General features: G+C 40.3%; 2 protein-coding genes across 9 annotated transcripts in view; both read left to right on the forward strand.

Moving 5' to 3' along the window:
- The window catches only part of LOC107584417 (eukaryotic translation initiation factor 4E transporter-like), a 12,755-nt gene extending 8,496 nt beyond the window's left edge, over window positions 1–4,259 (forward strand). For all 7 annotated transcript variants that reach the window (XM_016271017.1, XM_016271016.1, XM_016271020.1 and 4 more), the window contains 8 exons: window positions 513–636; window positions 1,026–1,096; window positions 1,470–1,603; window positions 1,896–1,971; window positions 2,167–2,296; window positions 2,410–2,748; window positions 2,842–3,018; window positions 3,891–4,259. In XM_016271017.1, the coding sequence (XP_016126503.1) occupies window positions 513–636; window positions 1,026–1,096; window positions 1,470–1,603; window positions 1,896–1,971; window positions 2,167–2,296; window positions 2,410–2,748; window positions 2,842–3,018; window positions 3,891–4,087 (1,248 nt within the window). In that variant the 3' untranslated portion in view covers window positions 4,088–4,259. The remainder of the gene's footprint in view (window positions 1–512; window positions 637–1,025; window positions 1,097–1,469; window positions 1,604–1,895; window positions 1,972–2,166; window positions 2,297–2,409; window positions 2,749–2,841; window positions 3,019–3,890) is intronic.
- Window positions 4,260–6,455: 2,196 nt separating this feature from the next.
- On the forward strand, window positions 6,456–15,767 carry LOC107584420 (POZ-, AT hook-, and zinc finger-containing protein 1-like). Of its 2 annotated transcripts, XM_016271028.1 has the most exons (6): window positions 6,456–7,794; window positions 7,893–7,956; window positions 10,865–11,036; window positions 11,388–11,549; window positions 13,611–13,820; window positions 15,168–15,767. In XM_016271028.1, exons 1-6 carry the CDS (start codon window positions 6,611–6,613, stop codon window positions 15,629–15,631), a joined length of 2,256 nt encoding a protein of 751 aa, XP_016126514.1. In that variant the 5' UTR covers window positions 6,456–6,610; the 3' UTR covers window positions 15,632–15,767. The 2 variants fall into 2 exon arrangements, with proteins under 2 accessions (XP_016126514.1, XP_016126513.1); XM_016271027.1 differs by lacking the exons at window positions 11,388–11,549; window positions 13,611–13,820.
- Window positions 15,768–15,773: the final 6 nt, after the last annotated feature.

Here is a 15,773-nt window from a genome sequence, read left to right on the forward strand (position 1 = left end):
AAAATGTGCAGAGCGGGGGTACGCGAGGACTGGAATTGAGAACAGCTGTTCTAGACATGCCAAAAATTTTACGTTACGCTACAGCAGCGCTGCTTCGTTTTCTCTGATGCACTAACTCTGCAGCAGCTCTTCTTTGTCGTCTCGTCTCATGCACTCACTCAACCAAGCGTTCTAACCACAACCTCGCCCCTCCCCACCCCCCAACCATTCGAATTTCTGTAGGCGGGAATTATTTGTAATGAAATTCTAATGAGCTGCTTTGAGATATCACAAAGCCTGGAAAACAAACGCTGTAGTCCAAACGAGCCGTTCGTTGTAGTTCTTGAAAAGGGATTTTTAAAAAACTAAATATCTCCCTTTGGAGTGGACTTTGAGATTTGTAACTTTCTAGATCTTTTTAATGCCCAAACATACACACTGACTAAAAGTGAAAGCATAATAGGACCCCTTTAAGTTATTTATTTATTTTTATTTTTTTGAGTTGACAAAGAATATAAGATCTTGTGCTTTAGGAATTATTGGTTGCCCCTCATGGCCCTGTTCCTGCCCCTGTGCCTGGCTTCGTACACCACCGCGCTTCACCCCCACTCTTCCCACAGAGACAGGACTTTTTCCCAGGCATGCCACCTGCAATGGGTAAAATGAGTTAACCTAAATGTAACTGATTTTAAACTAAGAGAGGCATGTTAAATGTGCAACATGAATGTCATTTGTTCATGCCATGTTCCTCACCCATCTTAATTTTTTTTTGAGTTGACAAAGAATATAAGATCTTGTGCTTTAGGAATTATTGGTTGCCCCTCATGGCCCTGTTCCTGCCCCCGTGCCTGGCTTCGTACACCACCGCGCTTCACCCCCACTCTTCCCACAGAGACAGGACTTTTTCCCAGGCATGCCACCTGCAATGGGTAAAATGAGTTAACCTAAATGTAACTGATTTTAAACTAAGAGAGGCATGTTAAATGTGCAACATGAATGTCATTTGTTCATGCCATGTTCCTCACCCATCTTTTGTTGAATCTCAGGGTTCCCTGCTGGCCCACAAACTGTGTTAGATCAAATTCCAGACTTTCATCGGGCCAGGAATACACCACAGGTAAAACTCAAGTACTATGGCAAGGTTTTTTGTTTGTTTGTTTTTTAAATGTATGCTTGTTACATTTCAATAAGTCTACATGTGATAAATTGTTTAGTTTTAAAATGTGTGTATGTATGTGTGTGTGTATATATATATTTAATATACAAACATTAATATCTAAATTAAAATTCCTTCCAATTTAAATACCAATATTAAAATATCAACTCTTCATGACATTTTAAAAATACATTTAACAATATTTATAAGTGGTTCTGAGAATCTACATATTCTCTTTGTGTAAAGGCTGTTAACATGCAATTAGGATAAAATATACTAGAGTATGTACTTGGTTTTGCATTTTGTTAATCGGAGATGAATTCCTTATTCTTAGATGAGAGCTTTGCCAATGGGAGTGGACCAGGCCAGTCTGGAAGCTTTGTTTCAGCAGGAACTGGCAGTTCTTAATCACCCACAGTACCAACAAGGCTACAACAAACAGGCTCATGATAAGGCATTTCGTAACAGGTAATATTGATTATCAGACACAATAGGCAGGTTGGCCTAAAGCAAGCATTGTTAATGGTTTCAGCCTCTTGAATCACAGAGTTATCTTTTAGTACTTGGTTACTCTCATCTTGAATTGGACTCTCCTGATTTTTGTACATTTAAGAGCTGTAAATTGAAAAGGTGAAATTTAACCAGATTTGAAACTTTTTATGCTTTTATTCATAAAATGAACAGTTGCTATATCCAAAAGAGTAACCTAATGAATGGAAGGGTTGGTGATGTGTACAGTGACGCATTGATTTATTTGTAGACAAAACAGGATGAACCGTTCACCTGGGCCTCACCTGCCTGGACGGACATCACCTGGCAATACAGTAACAAGTGTGGTAAGCCAAATCACATTTAATTTAACTGCCATGGAGGCATTTGATCATACATCTGATGTATTTATCAACTTCCAGCATTACAGAGCCATTTTAATGTTTTGAATTAACTTAAATGTCCTTCTATAGAATGAAAACGCCAACGAATAAATTACTTGGTGTTTGGTTTAAACAACCTTTTTCCTCCTCTTGCTGCAGCTGTCTCCATCTTTCACTCCCACTTCTGTGATCAAAAAAATGTACGAGTCAAAAGAGAAAAGTCGAGATGATCCTGGGAGTAGACCAGGAAGTAAAGAGGAGACCGTGAACTCTTATAACTCACAGGAGGGTATGAAACCATGCACATACACCAAGAGATCAGAGCAGGGTGAATAAACAGTAGCTCTTTTTCTTTTCTTTTCTTTTTCTATTTCCTAAAGCAATTACCTTTTTCATTTGTAGATGGGCCTCCATCACCCAGTTCCTTTCTGGAAGATGTGGACACAAGTGGTCCTCAGACTGGTGGGGTAAAGGCATGCTCCACCCCCGTTCCTACTCAGAATCGTCATAGTAAAGACCCAGACCGACCTAGGCCTCCTTCAACAATTGGCCACCACACTCCCACCATGCTGTCACCAGGGCCCTCTTCTCCCTTCCCCAGGCCCCAGATGTATCCAGTTCCTTTGCTTCCCCATGTCCCTTTGGTCAGACCTCCACCCCAGCTTCATCCCAGTGTGATGCAGAGGATGCTGGCTCAGGGCATCCAGCCTCAACAGCTCGGACCCACATTATTACAAACAGGTTGGTTTCAGACTTTGATTTCTCTTTATTCATACATGTTCCTGTTGTTAACTAAAAACGGTGAATAGTGAAGTTCTTTCTCTGCATGAACAGGCATGTTCCCTCAGGCTGTAGACCTGTCTCAGCTTCAGGGTTTGCCCCCAGCCCTCTTAGGGCAGCCTCTGTATCCCCTTGGTCCTGCAGGGCATCCACTCATGGCCCCTAGAGCTGCAGGAACACGCATGCAGTTAGCAGTCATGCAGCAACAGCTTCAACAGCAGCAGAGACCAAGTAAGTACAGCACCAGTGTCTTAAAATGACTGCATTAGAGTGATGCAATACTGTTCAAAAGTTGGATTGGTTAATTTTTTTTTAACATGATTTTTAAAGTCTCCTTCTCAACAAAGCTGCATTTACTTTGTTGAATGCAATAAAATCATTAATATTGTGAAGTTGTTACTTTATTTTTTTAATATTAAAAACGGAAATCAGTTACTTTATTTCTATCATTTTAAGACCATAATGGCTTCTGAAATGTAGTTTTGCAGTGTCACATGATCAGAAATTATTCTGCTCTGACTTGGTGCTCAGGAATCATTTTTTTATCGGTGTTAAACTATTGTACTGCTCAATTTAAGGATTATTTAAAAACAGCATTTATTTGAAATGGAAGACTTGTAACATTAAAAGGTCTTTACTGTCACTGTTTACTTCCATTTAATTTGTCATTGATTAAATTTAACTGATATCCACTTTTTTTTTTTTTTTAGCAGTTTCTGTCTAGAGAACATGGCTGATAATCCTATTATAATGCAATCTAATGATTATAAATGCAATTGAGAGAATTGCTGATGTGATCGTTTTTATTTTAAGCTAAAACGTGTGTTCTGATCCATTTCTGATCTCATTGCCAAAAAGTCAGCAAAATTTATCAGTCTGTTACTAGATTCAAGCTTTTAAACATTTATTACTGATGCTTCAAATTTATTGCCTTTGCCATGATGACAGACTTTCTGCTGACATGGCGATTAAAAACATTTAACAAAATATTGATGCTTTACTTACAGACAGAAGAGAGAATATATTAAATTTTTACAAATAAATCTAAATGTGGTGGTTTTTTTTTTTGGTATGGTTTTTCAATTATTTTATTTTCTCCACAGATCTGCCAGTGGCTCCATCGGGAGGCCCCCAGTCACAGAGCCACGGTCCTCATCGGACAAACCATTCACAGCGAAGAGGTGGTAGCCCTCCTCTGGGTCTGGCCAAGTGGTTTGGTTCTGACGTGCTGCAACAGTCCCTCCCTTCTATGCCGTCTACTAAAGTAATCAGTGTTGACGAGCTCGAGTTCCACCAGTGATGACATCCTGTGACCAGTCAGCAGGAGTGAAGCAAGACATCCCTTCCCTTCCCCACTACCCTCTAGTTGGAAAGATATGAACTTTTGATTTCTACCATAATGTACAGATGTCAGAGCCCTGTCTATTTTTCTGGGCTCTGTCTGAAACCCTTGCAGTTGCTAAGTTTTTATTTTTTATTTAATTTTTTTTGAAAAGGCCTGAAGTTGAAGAAAAAGGGAAAAGACACTTTTTTTTTTTTTTTCTTTTCTTTTTTTGTAGTTTCTCAGTTTTTGTTTTGAATTTTCAGTTTTTGCAGTAAAGTAAATAATGTATAGGCCTGAATTTGTACAGATTATGTATTTTCAGATTATTACAAAACAGATTATTTTCTGTCTTTATGTGGGTAAGGTTATCCTGCTATTGACAAACTGGAAAGTTGTGTTTTTGTCCAGTCACAATGTCTGCACAATGTTCCATGTTTCCCATCTAGGGTTGATCTGGTCGGAAAAGAGTGCCACTGCTGATTGCCGGTTTGTTGTAAAGGAGATGTTTGTGTGTAGCAATTTAATGCATCCCTAATCCAGAGATACATGCCCTTGAAACTTTTGCTGGAATATTGAAGCCAGCATGTTCTGCAAGAGGGGACACTCTTCCACCCCAAGAAGTGAATGCTAGTTGTGCCTTTTTTGTTTCCTAAGTGTGGCAATTAAGTAATGTGCTATTAATTTAAGAAGCACAAATAGTTGATAATAATAAAAATCATTCACACAAAATTGTTGTCAAGGTCTCATTGATTTCAAGGTCTTAAATTGTCTGCCTGGAAAAAAGCTAACTTTTCAGAGTTGATTTGAAGAAATCTTCTGCTCTGAATGGCTGTATGTATATGGTGTTCTTTATATTCCAGAGAAACTGGACAGTTATACTCTATGCTTGCAAGTAAATTTTCAAAATGCCAAAACTGCTGTAGCACGTTGTAGAATTTTAGCGTTGCACACATCAGGCGTCCTTGGTAAATAAATTGGAGTCTGTTCTAGTGTTAACCATGCATGTCCAAGCCATACTCCCTTTGCCATACTTCTGTACCCAATCTCATGGCCGATTGGCCAGGTGTTATTTTTCTTTTCTGCACAATATTGTTTTGTGTTATATGGGGCGTTTCACAAACCCAAGGACACTGGATAATGCATGGACTGAAACTTAAAAGCAGACAAACTACATTAAAATCATTCACACAAAATTGTTGTCAAGGTCTCATTGATTTCAAGGTCTTAAATTGTCTACCTGGAAAAAAGCTAACTTTTCAGAGTTGATTTGAAGAAATCTTCTGCTCTGAATGGCTGTATGTATATGGTGTTCTTTATATTCCAGAGAAACTGGACAGTCATACTCTATGCTTGCAAGTAAATTTTCAAAATGCCAAAACTGCTGTAGCACGTTGTAGAATTTTAGCGTTGCACACATCAGGCGTCCTTGGTAAATAAATTGGAGTCTGTTCTAGTGTTAACCATGCATGTCCAAGCCATACTCCCTTTGCCATACTTCTGTACCCAATCTCATGGCCGATTGGCCAGGTGTTATTTTTCTTTTCTGCACAATATTGTTTTGTGTTATATGGGGCGTTTCACAAACCCAAGGACACTGGATAATGCATGGACTGAAACTTAAAAGCAGACAAACTACATTAAAATACAACACAACATGAATATGAAGGCAAACTGAACAAAAACTGATTGCAATTAGCACATTTCAATGTTATCTGAAAAAAGACAACCACCCAAGAAAGACAATCTGAGCTCAAAAACTGTTGAATATTGTGGTGTTGAAACCAGTGTTTTATGCAATTTTATGATTTTCTTTTTTTAAACCATGTTTCCCTAAAAGCATTTGTGCATCTGATTTCCAAAACTACAAACAATACAGCAGCCAGGCACACTGCAAGGCAGTGTAGTCTACAACAATTACCTTTCTTTATTGTTAGTGTCTTTGTGCTTAATGTACAGTACCAGTTCAGGAAAGCAGCTGTCTGTCTGACTGTCTAGGCTACAGTGCCTGTTCAAGAGTTTTGACTCTTCACTTTAATTTCATTCACGTTTACTGTATATTTTCTAATTGGTTACAATGTCTAAAAGAGAGAAAGAGACGGTCTGCTGTCATGTATTCGGTGTCTGGCGTACATTTGGGGGAGGGGGCTCGCTGGAAAACAAGGATGTGAATTCATAACGCTGCGAACCAGGAAGACGGACGCGAAACTAAAATTTCGGTGTGTATTAGTAGTATCTGCGCTTTATCTTTGGACCGAAGTAATGTATTAAACTGTGCTAAAACAGAAAACATTAACCCCCCCCTCCCCCCCAAGCAAAGGTCGAAGTTCACAGGAAGCTGGGGGGCTGCCATTTTTCCCCCTGCTAACATGTTAGATGCTAAAAAGGCGAGGAGCGGTGGTCGCTGCTGAGTGCTTCTCTTTATTGGGTGTTTGCCGTTCGTTTGCGTTTGTCTACCTCTTCTGTCGTATGCGTTAGGCTCGGTTGTTGAATGAAGGCGGCATGGAGAGGACAGAACAGCCGTGGAATTCCTCCTACACGTACCAGGTGAGCAAACACAGCGCAGAGATGCTACACAACCTCAACAGCCAGAGAAAAGATGGAGGCAGGTTTTGTGATGTTATCTTGCGCGTCGGAGAGGAGAGCTTCCCCGCGCACAAGGCGGTGCTGGCGGCGTGCAGCGAGTATTTTGAGTCGGTGTTCAGCTGTCAGGCGGAAGACGACGGCCAGGGCAAGGAGCTGGAGATGCACACGATCAGCCCCAAAGTTTTCCGAGACATCCTAGACTTCGCGTACACCTCTAAGATCGTGGTGCGTCTGGAGTGCTTCCCGGAGCTTATGACCGCGGCGAAGTTTCTGCTCATGCGATCTGTCATCGAGATCTGTCAGGAGGTCATCAAACAATCCAACGTGCAGATCCTCGTGCCACCTTCCCGAGGAGGCGAGCACAGCCTGTTCAGGGCCGCGGAGCAGCTGTCATACCCCCTGCCCGTGGACATGTCAAACGGGAGCGTGTCCATCGGCGCAGTGTTTACCAACAACAACGACAGCGACAGCGCCGATCCGACGCAGCCAATTAACAACTCTCAGCCGGCCGCTTCCGGAGCACAAGCGGCCGATCGCTTAGCGGTTTCCCCGCTGGAGTTTCCCAGCAGCCACCTCAATAGCGACGGCTCCAAGCGAGGCAGAGGCAGACCCAAAAAAGAGCCCACGACAGAGCCGATCACTTACAACAACAGCACTGCTCAAAACGAAAACGAGGGGATTTTCTCGTGTGGGGATTGTGGTAAGATGTTTCCCGACGACGTCCAGTTGAGAAACCACGAGACGCAGCACGGGACGTTCACCGGCGGCGTGAGCACCAGAGCGGAGCTGGTCGCTGTGGACGGCCCGACGATGATCTCTCATCCCCAGGCGCGGTTTCAGGAAAACGGACTGCCCGCGGACAACCGTAAACGCGAGAGGACGAGACGACACGTCGCGTGTGATCTGTGCGGGAAGGTCTTCCGAGACGTCTACCACCTCAACCGGCACAAACTGTCTCATTCGGGCGAGAAACCGTACGCGTGTCCGGTGTGCGGGCTGCGCTTCAAACGCAAGGACAGGATGTCTTACCATGTGCGGTCTCACGACGGCTCGGTGGGTAAACCGTATGTCTGTCAAAGCTGCGGGAAAGGTTTCTCCAGGTGAGCGCAGTCATTTATGAATGCTTCTATACATACACTGCATTCGTTTTGTATTTGTGTCATCATACATGATTTGTGTGATGTTTTTGTTTTTGTAGGCCAGACCATCTGAATGGACATATTAAACAGGTTCACACCACAGAGAGACCTCACAAGTGTCAGGTTAGAAATGCTACATTTTAATGTATGCCCATTCTCATGTTTCAAATCTGTATGGCTTTCTTTCATATAATGAATTTCTTAATCATATTCCAGCCACTCTTTTCCATATAACGAAAGTGACAGGACTGGGGCTGTCATACTCCAAAATCACAACAACAAAAAACACACCATAAAATACAATAAACTTATGAAGCCATATGGTGCTTTGTGTGAGAAACAGAAATAACCAATGTTAATACCGTGTCTGAAGAACTAGTTTGACTAACTAGCAGTTAACCAAGTGGTAAGTGGTCTTATTTTTGGATTTAAATGAGACCAATTAGCATTTTTATGTAACTGATTTTAAAAAGTTATGACCATTTTTGCAGAAACAGTTAGATGGCTAACTTTTAAGACTACCCTAAGCAGTTTATGCAACTGCCCCTTAAATTTTTATCGTTATTCACGTAAAATCTTGCTTTGGCACACATACAAAATGTTTTTTTTTTCAAATAATCTCAATTCAAGATTATTTCTATAGCACTTTTCATGATTTAAATTGTTGCAAAGCAACTTTAGAGAAAATTTACGTTTCTATTTTAAAGTTTCTACATAATATTTAGTAGTAGGTAATCAGTGCTGACTATGTCAATTTGATGTCCATATGGCAGAAATGTACAGTAAAATTCATGCAGTTAATGACATGTAATCAAACAGACATGGACATTATTAACTGTAATGATTATATGTTGTGATTAAATTTATAGCAACATTTGGTAGTTTTGTTTGTTGTTTGAGGGTTTGCATCATCTGAGATCCTCTGGGGGGTTGGCATCATCTCTTCTCTGGTGTTCGGTCATCTCAGATCTTCGTAAGGGCTGGATTCAGACTGAAGCTTGTGTAATTACTTCGGGATGCCAATCCCGTGGCAGAAACAGAAGCAATGAATCAATTTCTGCGGTTCACAAATCTGGTCTCGCTTTCTGCATCCTAATTTGCATACTTCCCATCCTAAATACTAAAACTATTCAGGTTTAGAATGAGTGTGTCCCAAATCATAGTATATTACAATTATGTGACAGAGTGGTCCATTGACGCAATTATGACATGGTAGTATGTCCCAAATCTTGTCTACACTTCTGCTACACACTCAAAAGTATGTACTGTTTCTTAACAAAAACAAGATTTACTTTTATGGGATAATATAATTTGGATGCAGTTATTATCAAGCTACTGTGGGACTTTAGTCAGATTAAAGCATCTACATGGCCTTCAAAAAATTGAATTGTTACTTTAGTCTGTGCATGTAAAAACACTGGTGGTCACAGTGGTTAGCAGTTTGCTGCAGGAGATTATTATCAGTAAATAATGACATTAAATTGGCATGAAACAGAACTTGCAATCATCTTTTGTACCGTACTGTGATGCGTATATGCGTAAAACAGTTTCTCGAACAAGAACAAATGGAGGGTGGGACTGGACTGAAAATTGACTGAGTTAATTTAAAGTCCCCCTGTAGTGAAAATCAATTTTTTTATGTTGTTTATTTGTCTATGTGGTGTTTTTAATATGCTTTTAGATAAACCATGTGCCAATCCATTAATCAACACCATTGCTGAGTATTTTCTCTTTAAAACTGTAGTTTCCCAATGGTAGTCCAAGAAATGTGGTTTGAAACAGCCCTAGGTTTGCTACGTCACAAACCAATAACCAATCACGTCAAGGGATCGATTCCTTTCACTAGCATGCAAAATATACCAATACCAGCACAAAACCAAAAATAAATTAGACCAAAAAACCAATGAGGCTGTGGTTTAATGTGAATTTAGAACCGCTAACTTGCATTATAACCCGCGGCAACAGTGTAAAAGTAGCCCGGAGTAAGACGCACCTCTCCCACATCGGCGTCTGCACTTCACACGCGTATGCTCGCGGGAGCGAATTAAGAATCATAAACGGCTGTATTAGAGTCGTCAAGGCATTTTGAGGACACAACATCGTCATGTAAGTAACGTTAACGAATATTACAGTATTCACTGTAATTGTCCGCTAGTAAAAACATAGTTTTATCAGTCATTATCCGTGTATGCCATTGTTTTGCGTTTACTACATTTCAGTGAATCAGGAGGCGCTGGCTGGTGTGAGTGAGTGGAGGGGGTGTTAATTTTTATATTCATAAAATGATTCGATGTTTCAAAACAATTGAAACCGCACATGCTGGCGACACCTGCCAAGTAGCTATAACTGCAGACCGGAGATCTCCAAATTGGGGCGTGAACTCCAAAAGTGGGCAGAACCTCCAAAATGGGGCGGGGTCTCCTCGCGCAAAGACTTTCACCATTGGCTCTGGCTCCAGCCAATTGTTATTGACTTACATTTCAAAATAAAACCTGCTGGAAACAGTGTGACGTAACGAAGCTTCGTTTGCTAAAATCACGTGACCTGGCCGGTTTGATACGCGCTTCGAAACGAAACATTAGCAAATGTTTCGAAGCTTCGTGAAGCGGTGATTCGAACGCGCCCATTACTAGGGTACATGCATTAAAAAAGTGATGTGCACAGATATATCATTTATAATAAACACTGCGATATTCCATTGAGAAAAGTGAAATTTTGATTTTCATGGTGACAAGATGGTTCTTCACTCAAAGCTATAATATAATTTGGCTTCAAAAGATTTGTAATATGTAACATGTTATTACTAGTCATATTGAACACTTTCAGGATGGGATGATCCTTTAATGATGCTTTTTTTGTTGTTGTTTTAGATCTCGACTGCTCAGGTCCTCGTTCACATTCATTATATGTACTAGAGTGGAATTTAAATATTTGAGTGAACACCTCCATTAAATCAACTTTCTGTTTTGATAACACTCTCAAAAATGATCTCTCAGAAAATGCTTGTAAACCATATCTTGAAATGTCTCAGATTTGCAACGCATCTTTCGCAACACGAGATCGCCTGAGGTCGCACCTGGCATGCCATGAAGATAAGATACCATGTCAAGTGTGTGGGAAATTCCTCCGGGCTGCCTACATGACCGACCACTTGAAAAAACACAGTGAAGGACCTCATAACTACTGTGGAATATGCAACAAAGGTACTGGTCAGACACGCATTGAAAATAACTCATTTTATCAAGGCGTTGCTTATAAACACAGCAGAACTTGTGCTTACAAAATACCCAGCTAATGATCCACATTTTCATTGCCACTGACACCATCCTTAGTAAGTTAGCTTAGGCTCACAGAAACTGTTTGGCTTATTAATGCAGAAAACTGTCTAAGGGGAAAAGGCTGAAGTTTTAAATAGTAGTACTGAAAAGGTTTGTGGCTTATGCTTTATATTTTTTGAAAGCCATAGAGTAATCTTCTGATTAATAAGACTAAGAGTATTGTTCTGTTTTATTGTTTTTATTTGTTTTTCCTACTTGTTCTTCCGATGGTCTCAGGTTTTTCTACTGCATCCTACTTAAAGGTGCATGTAAAAATGCACCACAGCTCGTCCATGCTCCCTTCCTCTGCAGCACATCAGTTCCCTGAACCATGCACCAACAGACCACAGATGCACAACGGCGCCCCCTACCACTCAGGACGCCAGTGCGCAGTGGAAGGCAAGCAAGCCTCTCCCCACAGCGTCAAATTGTTGCTCGCTCACTTGCTGTCTTTTTCACTGCTGCTTATCAGATGCTGCATCTGCTTGCATATAAACTCGCCGCAAATACAGATTGTAGCGCTGCACATTTATCATTTATTGCAGCATAATGTGCAGGGAATCAGAGATATGTGTTCAGAATTTGCCAGTCTGAATTACATCATCTTTTAGGACTTTTCTCTCATTGGATGAGAATGGATGTTTGTAATTGTAACTGCAATAGTCAAATTGTTGCTCGCTCACTTGCTGTCTTTTTCACTGCTGCTTATCAGATGCTGCATCTGCTTGCATATAAACTCGCCGCAAATACAGATTGTAGCGCTGCACATTTATCATTTATTGCAGCATAATGTGCAGGGAATCAGAGATTTGTGTTCAGAATTTGCCAGTCTGAATTACATAATCTTTTAGGACTTTTCTCTCATTGGATGAGAATGGATGTTTGTAATTGTAACTGCAATTGTAATGATACCTTTGTATCAATTGACTGATGAAGTATCGAGTATGTAGATAGTTCTTGTAGTTTTGCAAACTTAATGGATGGCTGCCAGGTGTAAATTCAAAGTACGTTATTCATTATTTGACTTACTGGCAAAATACTAAAATGAGATTAAAAAGATTTACTTTTAAAAGAATAGTTCATCCCAAAATGAAAGTTTGCTGAAAATATTCTCACCCTCAGGCCAAGATGTAGATGAGTTTGTTTCTTCATTGGAACAGATCTAGAGAAATCTCTCACCAGTGGATCCTTTGCAGCAAAATTGGTCAGAAGGAGAGTCCAAATGGCTGATAAAAAATATCTCAATAATTCACAAGTAATACACACGACTCCAGTCCATCAGTTAACATCTTGTGAAGTAAATAACTGTTTGTAATAAAACAAATCCACCATTAAGGTATTTTACCTTCAAAACGTTGCTTCTAGCAAAAAAACAACTCCGTAATAATGCTTACTCTTGATTACTTGTGGATTATTGTGATGTTTTTATCAGCTGTTTGGACTCTCATTCTGACGGCACCCATTCGCTGCAGAGGATCCATTGGTAAGTAAGTTTTTCCAGATCTGTTCCGATAAACACACAAACTCATCTACATCGGCTTAGAGCGAGTACATTTTCAGCAAATTTTCATTTTTGGGGGAATTATTGCTTTAAATTTCTTTATTAGTCTTTATTTAAATAAGGTGCATTTAGAGATACAGTTGATTTAAGACCTGAGCTAAATAATAGTTGCATCCCTATCAATCAGCTTTGTCTGCTAGTCACTTTGCTGCTGACCAATTTAGCATGGCCATGTGTCCCATTCTGTGTCGCTTATCATCTCCATCAAGTGCTGGCATAGTGAAAGCGTTTTTGATCCTTCATTCATGCATGTCCACATAAGTGCACATACACGCTGTGCATTATTTCTGTGGATTTAATGGACCTTTTTCAAACAATTATTGCCATAAAATCCAGCAGCTTGTGATTGGGAATGTCCTTACTGAACACTGAACATAGGAAACAATATGGAGACAGCATTTTTTCTAACGGACTAAAAGTATTCCAGAATCTTTCCATGACCCCTTAGTAATGGAGATGCCAAGAATTATGAGAATTCTATTTTTTTCTTGTTTCCAGTAGGTTATTAACGTTAATTACTATGTGGATTCACTAGAATTGAGAGGAAGTGACTTTATTTTTGATCTTGTAATGCAAGCTTTAGGGTTTTGGCAGTTAATATGCAAAAAGTAACGCAGAAATACATCAGAAAGGTGCCATTAACTTTACATCAGTACAGAATTGTCATTACAGTATCACTCCAACAGTATCATTGAGCTGCTGGCTTGGCATATAATGAAAGAAAAAGATTCATTCATTCAAAACTTATTTTTGTTATTTTAGCTTTGAACAAACACTGTTTCTGAACTGATGTGAAGCTAGAGGTCATCTGACTGTACTGACTGCGAATTGTCCCCCTTGGCCTCTGTCTTTTCCTCTACCCATATCCCTTAACTCTTGGGGCGTTTACTGGTGTGTAGACCTTTGCACCAGTCGCCGGCTCGTGGTTACCTTTCCCGAGACAGAGGGGTCTTTTCGGGGGCTAACTGGGCCAGTTCTACCCCAGCCCGGCCCTCCGGCCCTTGGCCTGCAGCCTGAGCTGCTCCTGGGCAAGCCAGGTCCAACTCCCTATTATTGGGAGTGCCGCTCTCCTGGAGCACCAGGGTTTCCACTTCATGGACCTCTTACAGGTCAGTACGGGCTGTTTTGAGGGTGGCAATGTGGTGAGCCAAAGAACTGAGGATGTCTGGATGCTGTAACTGATAAGTCTGGTGCAAATATCTGCTAAGCACCATTAACATTTACAAGACTGTTAAATAAAATATCGGTCTGGGTTTCAGTTCTAACCTAATAATTGTCTCGTCAGTATTTTGCTCATGCTTTTGTCTGGTGGTTCTCAGTGCTTCTTGATTTTCAGCAGTTTGCTTTAACAGCACCCAATTCTGACCTCTTGTCTTTTAAAGCATATTTATGCATATTTAAGCATATTTATGCTTTGGAAGAACTGGACTGTATTTATTCTTAGGTTTCTGGGTCTGTAAAATGCCCTGTAACCAACTAGAGTTTAAATTATTTTTGAGTACAAAATAGTGGAATAGAGTTTGAGAGACTGTAACTCTAGATCCTTGGTACTCAATATGTTGTTTATAGAGTGAACGTGTTACTCATTAATGAGAGTGTTGTAGCACAAGGTCTCATTTTTCCACAAATATAGTGCTTCTCAGCCAATCAGAAATTATCTATGGTCTCATGCGCTGAAGTGTCGCTCATTTGTTAGTAGCTAGGAGAACTACTTAGTTAGTAGGTCAGGCTTAATTTCAGTAACATGTAGAAAAAAGTGAGCACCAATCATTCAGAGCAGAGTAGAGAATTCAGTTTTTCATGGTTGTTGATTGGTAGAGTCTACTTTGTGGTAGAGAAATCTCCAAATTTTTAAAGGGATAGTTTACTAAAAAATTTAAATTGTCATAATTTAGTTGTTTTTACGTTGTTTCAAATTTGTTTGACTGCCTTTCATTTGTGGAACATACAAGAAGATTTAAACATACAGTTTAAATCAGTGGGCTCCAGTGTTGTTTGGTTCTTGGGAGTTTTTCAAAATATCATCTTTTGTGTTCCAGACTAGAAATTCATACAGGTTTGGAACAACCTGAGGGTGACTAAATTAAATTATAAAAATGTCCTTTTTGCTCCCAAACTAATGTTAAGTGCTAATTTTCGGAAGTATTAATTTTCCATATAATGTTGTACGCAATAGGATGCAGTTTACTTTTATTATATTTCTCTTTCTTACACAGTCACAAAACAGCACAAAAAAATTAGACAAGCCACAATATAATGATCAGTGAGGGCCAAGCTGTTTTTATACTGAAACGGGTTTAGATAAGTAGTTGCTGTGGTCATGAGGATTTAGGTATAAAGGAAATATATTTATTTTTAGATGTGTTGCTTAATGTGAGGCTCCTTCTCTCTTCCTATATATCTCTCTGTCCCCCTCCTTCCCTGATATCCCCTTCCCCACTCTGTGTTTACCTCAGACGGGCAGGAGAATGCTGGGAAATGCCCCCATCAGGACTCTGATGGATCGGATGCAGTTTTCGGTGACTTTTCCAACGGAACGGACCTCAAGGCTGAACAGAAAGTAGAGGGAGAAGAAATGGAGGTGACATCTTTCATCTTCAACGGCCAACCTGAGGATGCATTGACCTCGCCGGGGGGATCCAAAAACATCCAAACAATAGACCAAGAAAAGAAGTTTGCCTGCGGCGACTGTGGCCAGACCTTCCGCACAAAGTCTTACCTCAACAAACACCATCATCGGGTTCATAAGAAACGTGCTGCGGCCGGGTCGGGTCTCGGTGATCTCGGCTCACCATTTTCCCCCCAACAGAATATGTCACTTCTTGAATCCTTTGGCTTTCAGATCGTCCAGTCAGCCTTTGCCTCCTCACTAGTGGACTCTGAGAGTGGCAGCAGTGGAATGGGTTTAGGGGAGAAATGACCACTTTGAGATGCAGACATTTCTTATAACCTTATTGGACAACCAAACTTTTCATAACTGCGAGTTTAGTCTGTTGTCTCATACTCCTTGATGCCATATGTAGACTACTTTTTGTTTTGTTTTTGGCTTTTCTTACTGTTCT

This window comes from Sinocyclocheilus grahami, unplaced genomic scaffold, assembly GCF_001515645.1.
Source record: "Sinocyclocheilus grahami isolate Dianchi unplaced genomic scaffold, SAMN03320097.WGS_v1.1 scaffold60.1, whole genome shotgun sequence".
NCBI lineage: Eukaryota > Metazoa > Chordata > Actinopteri > Cypriniformes > Cyprinidae > Sinocyclocheilus > Sinocyclocheilus grahami.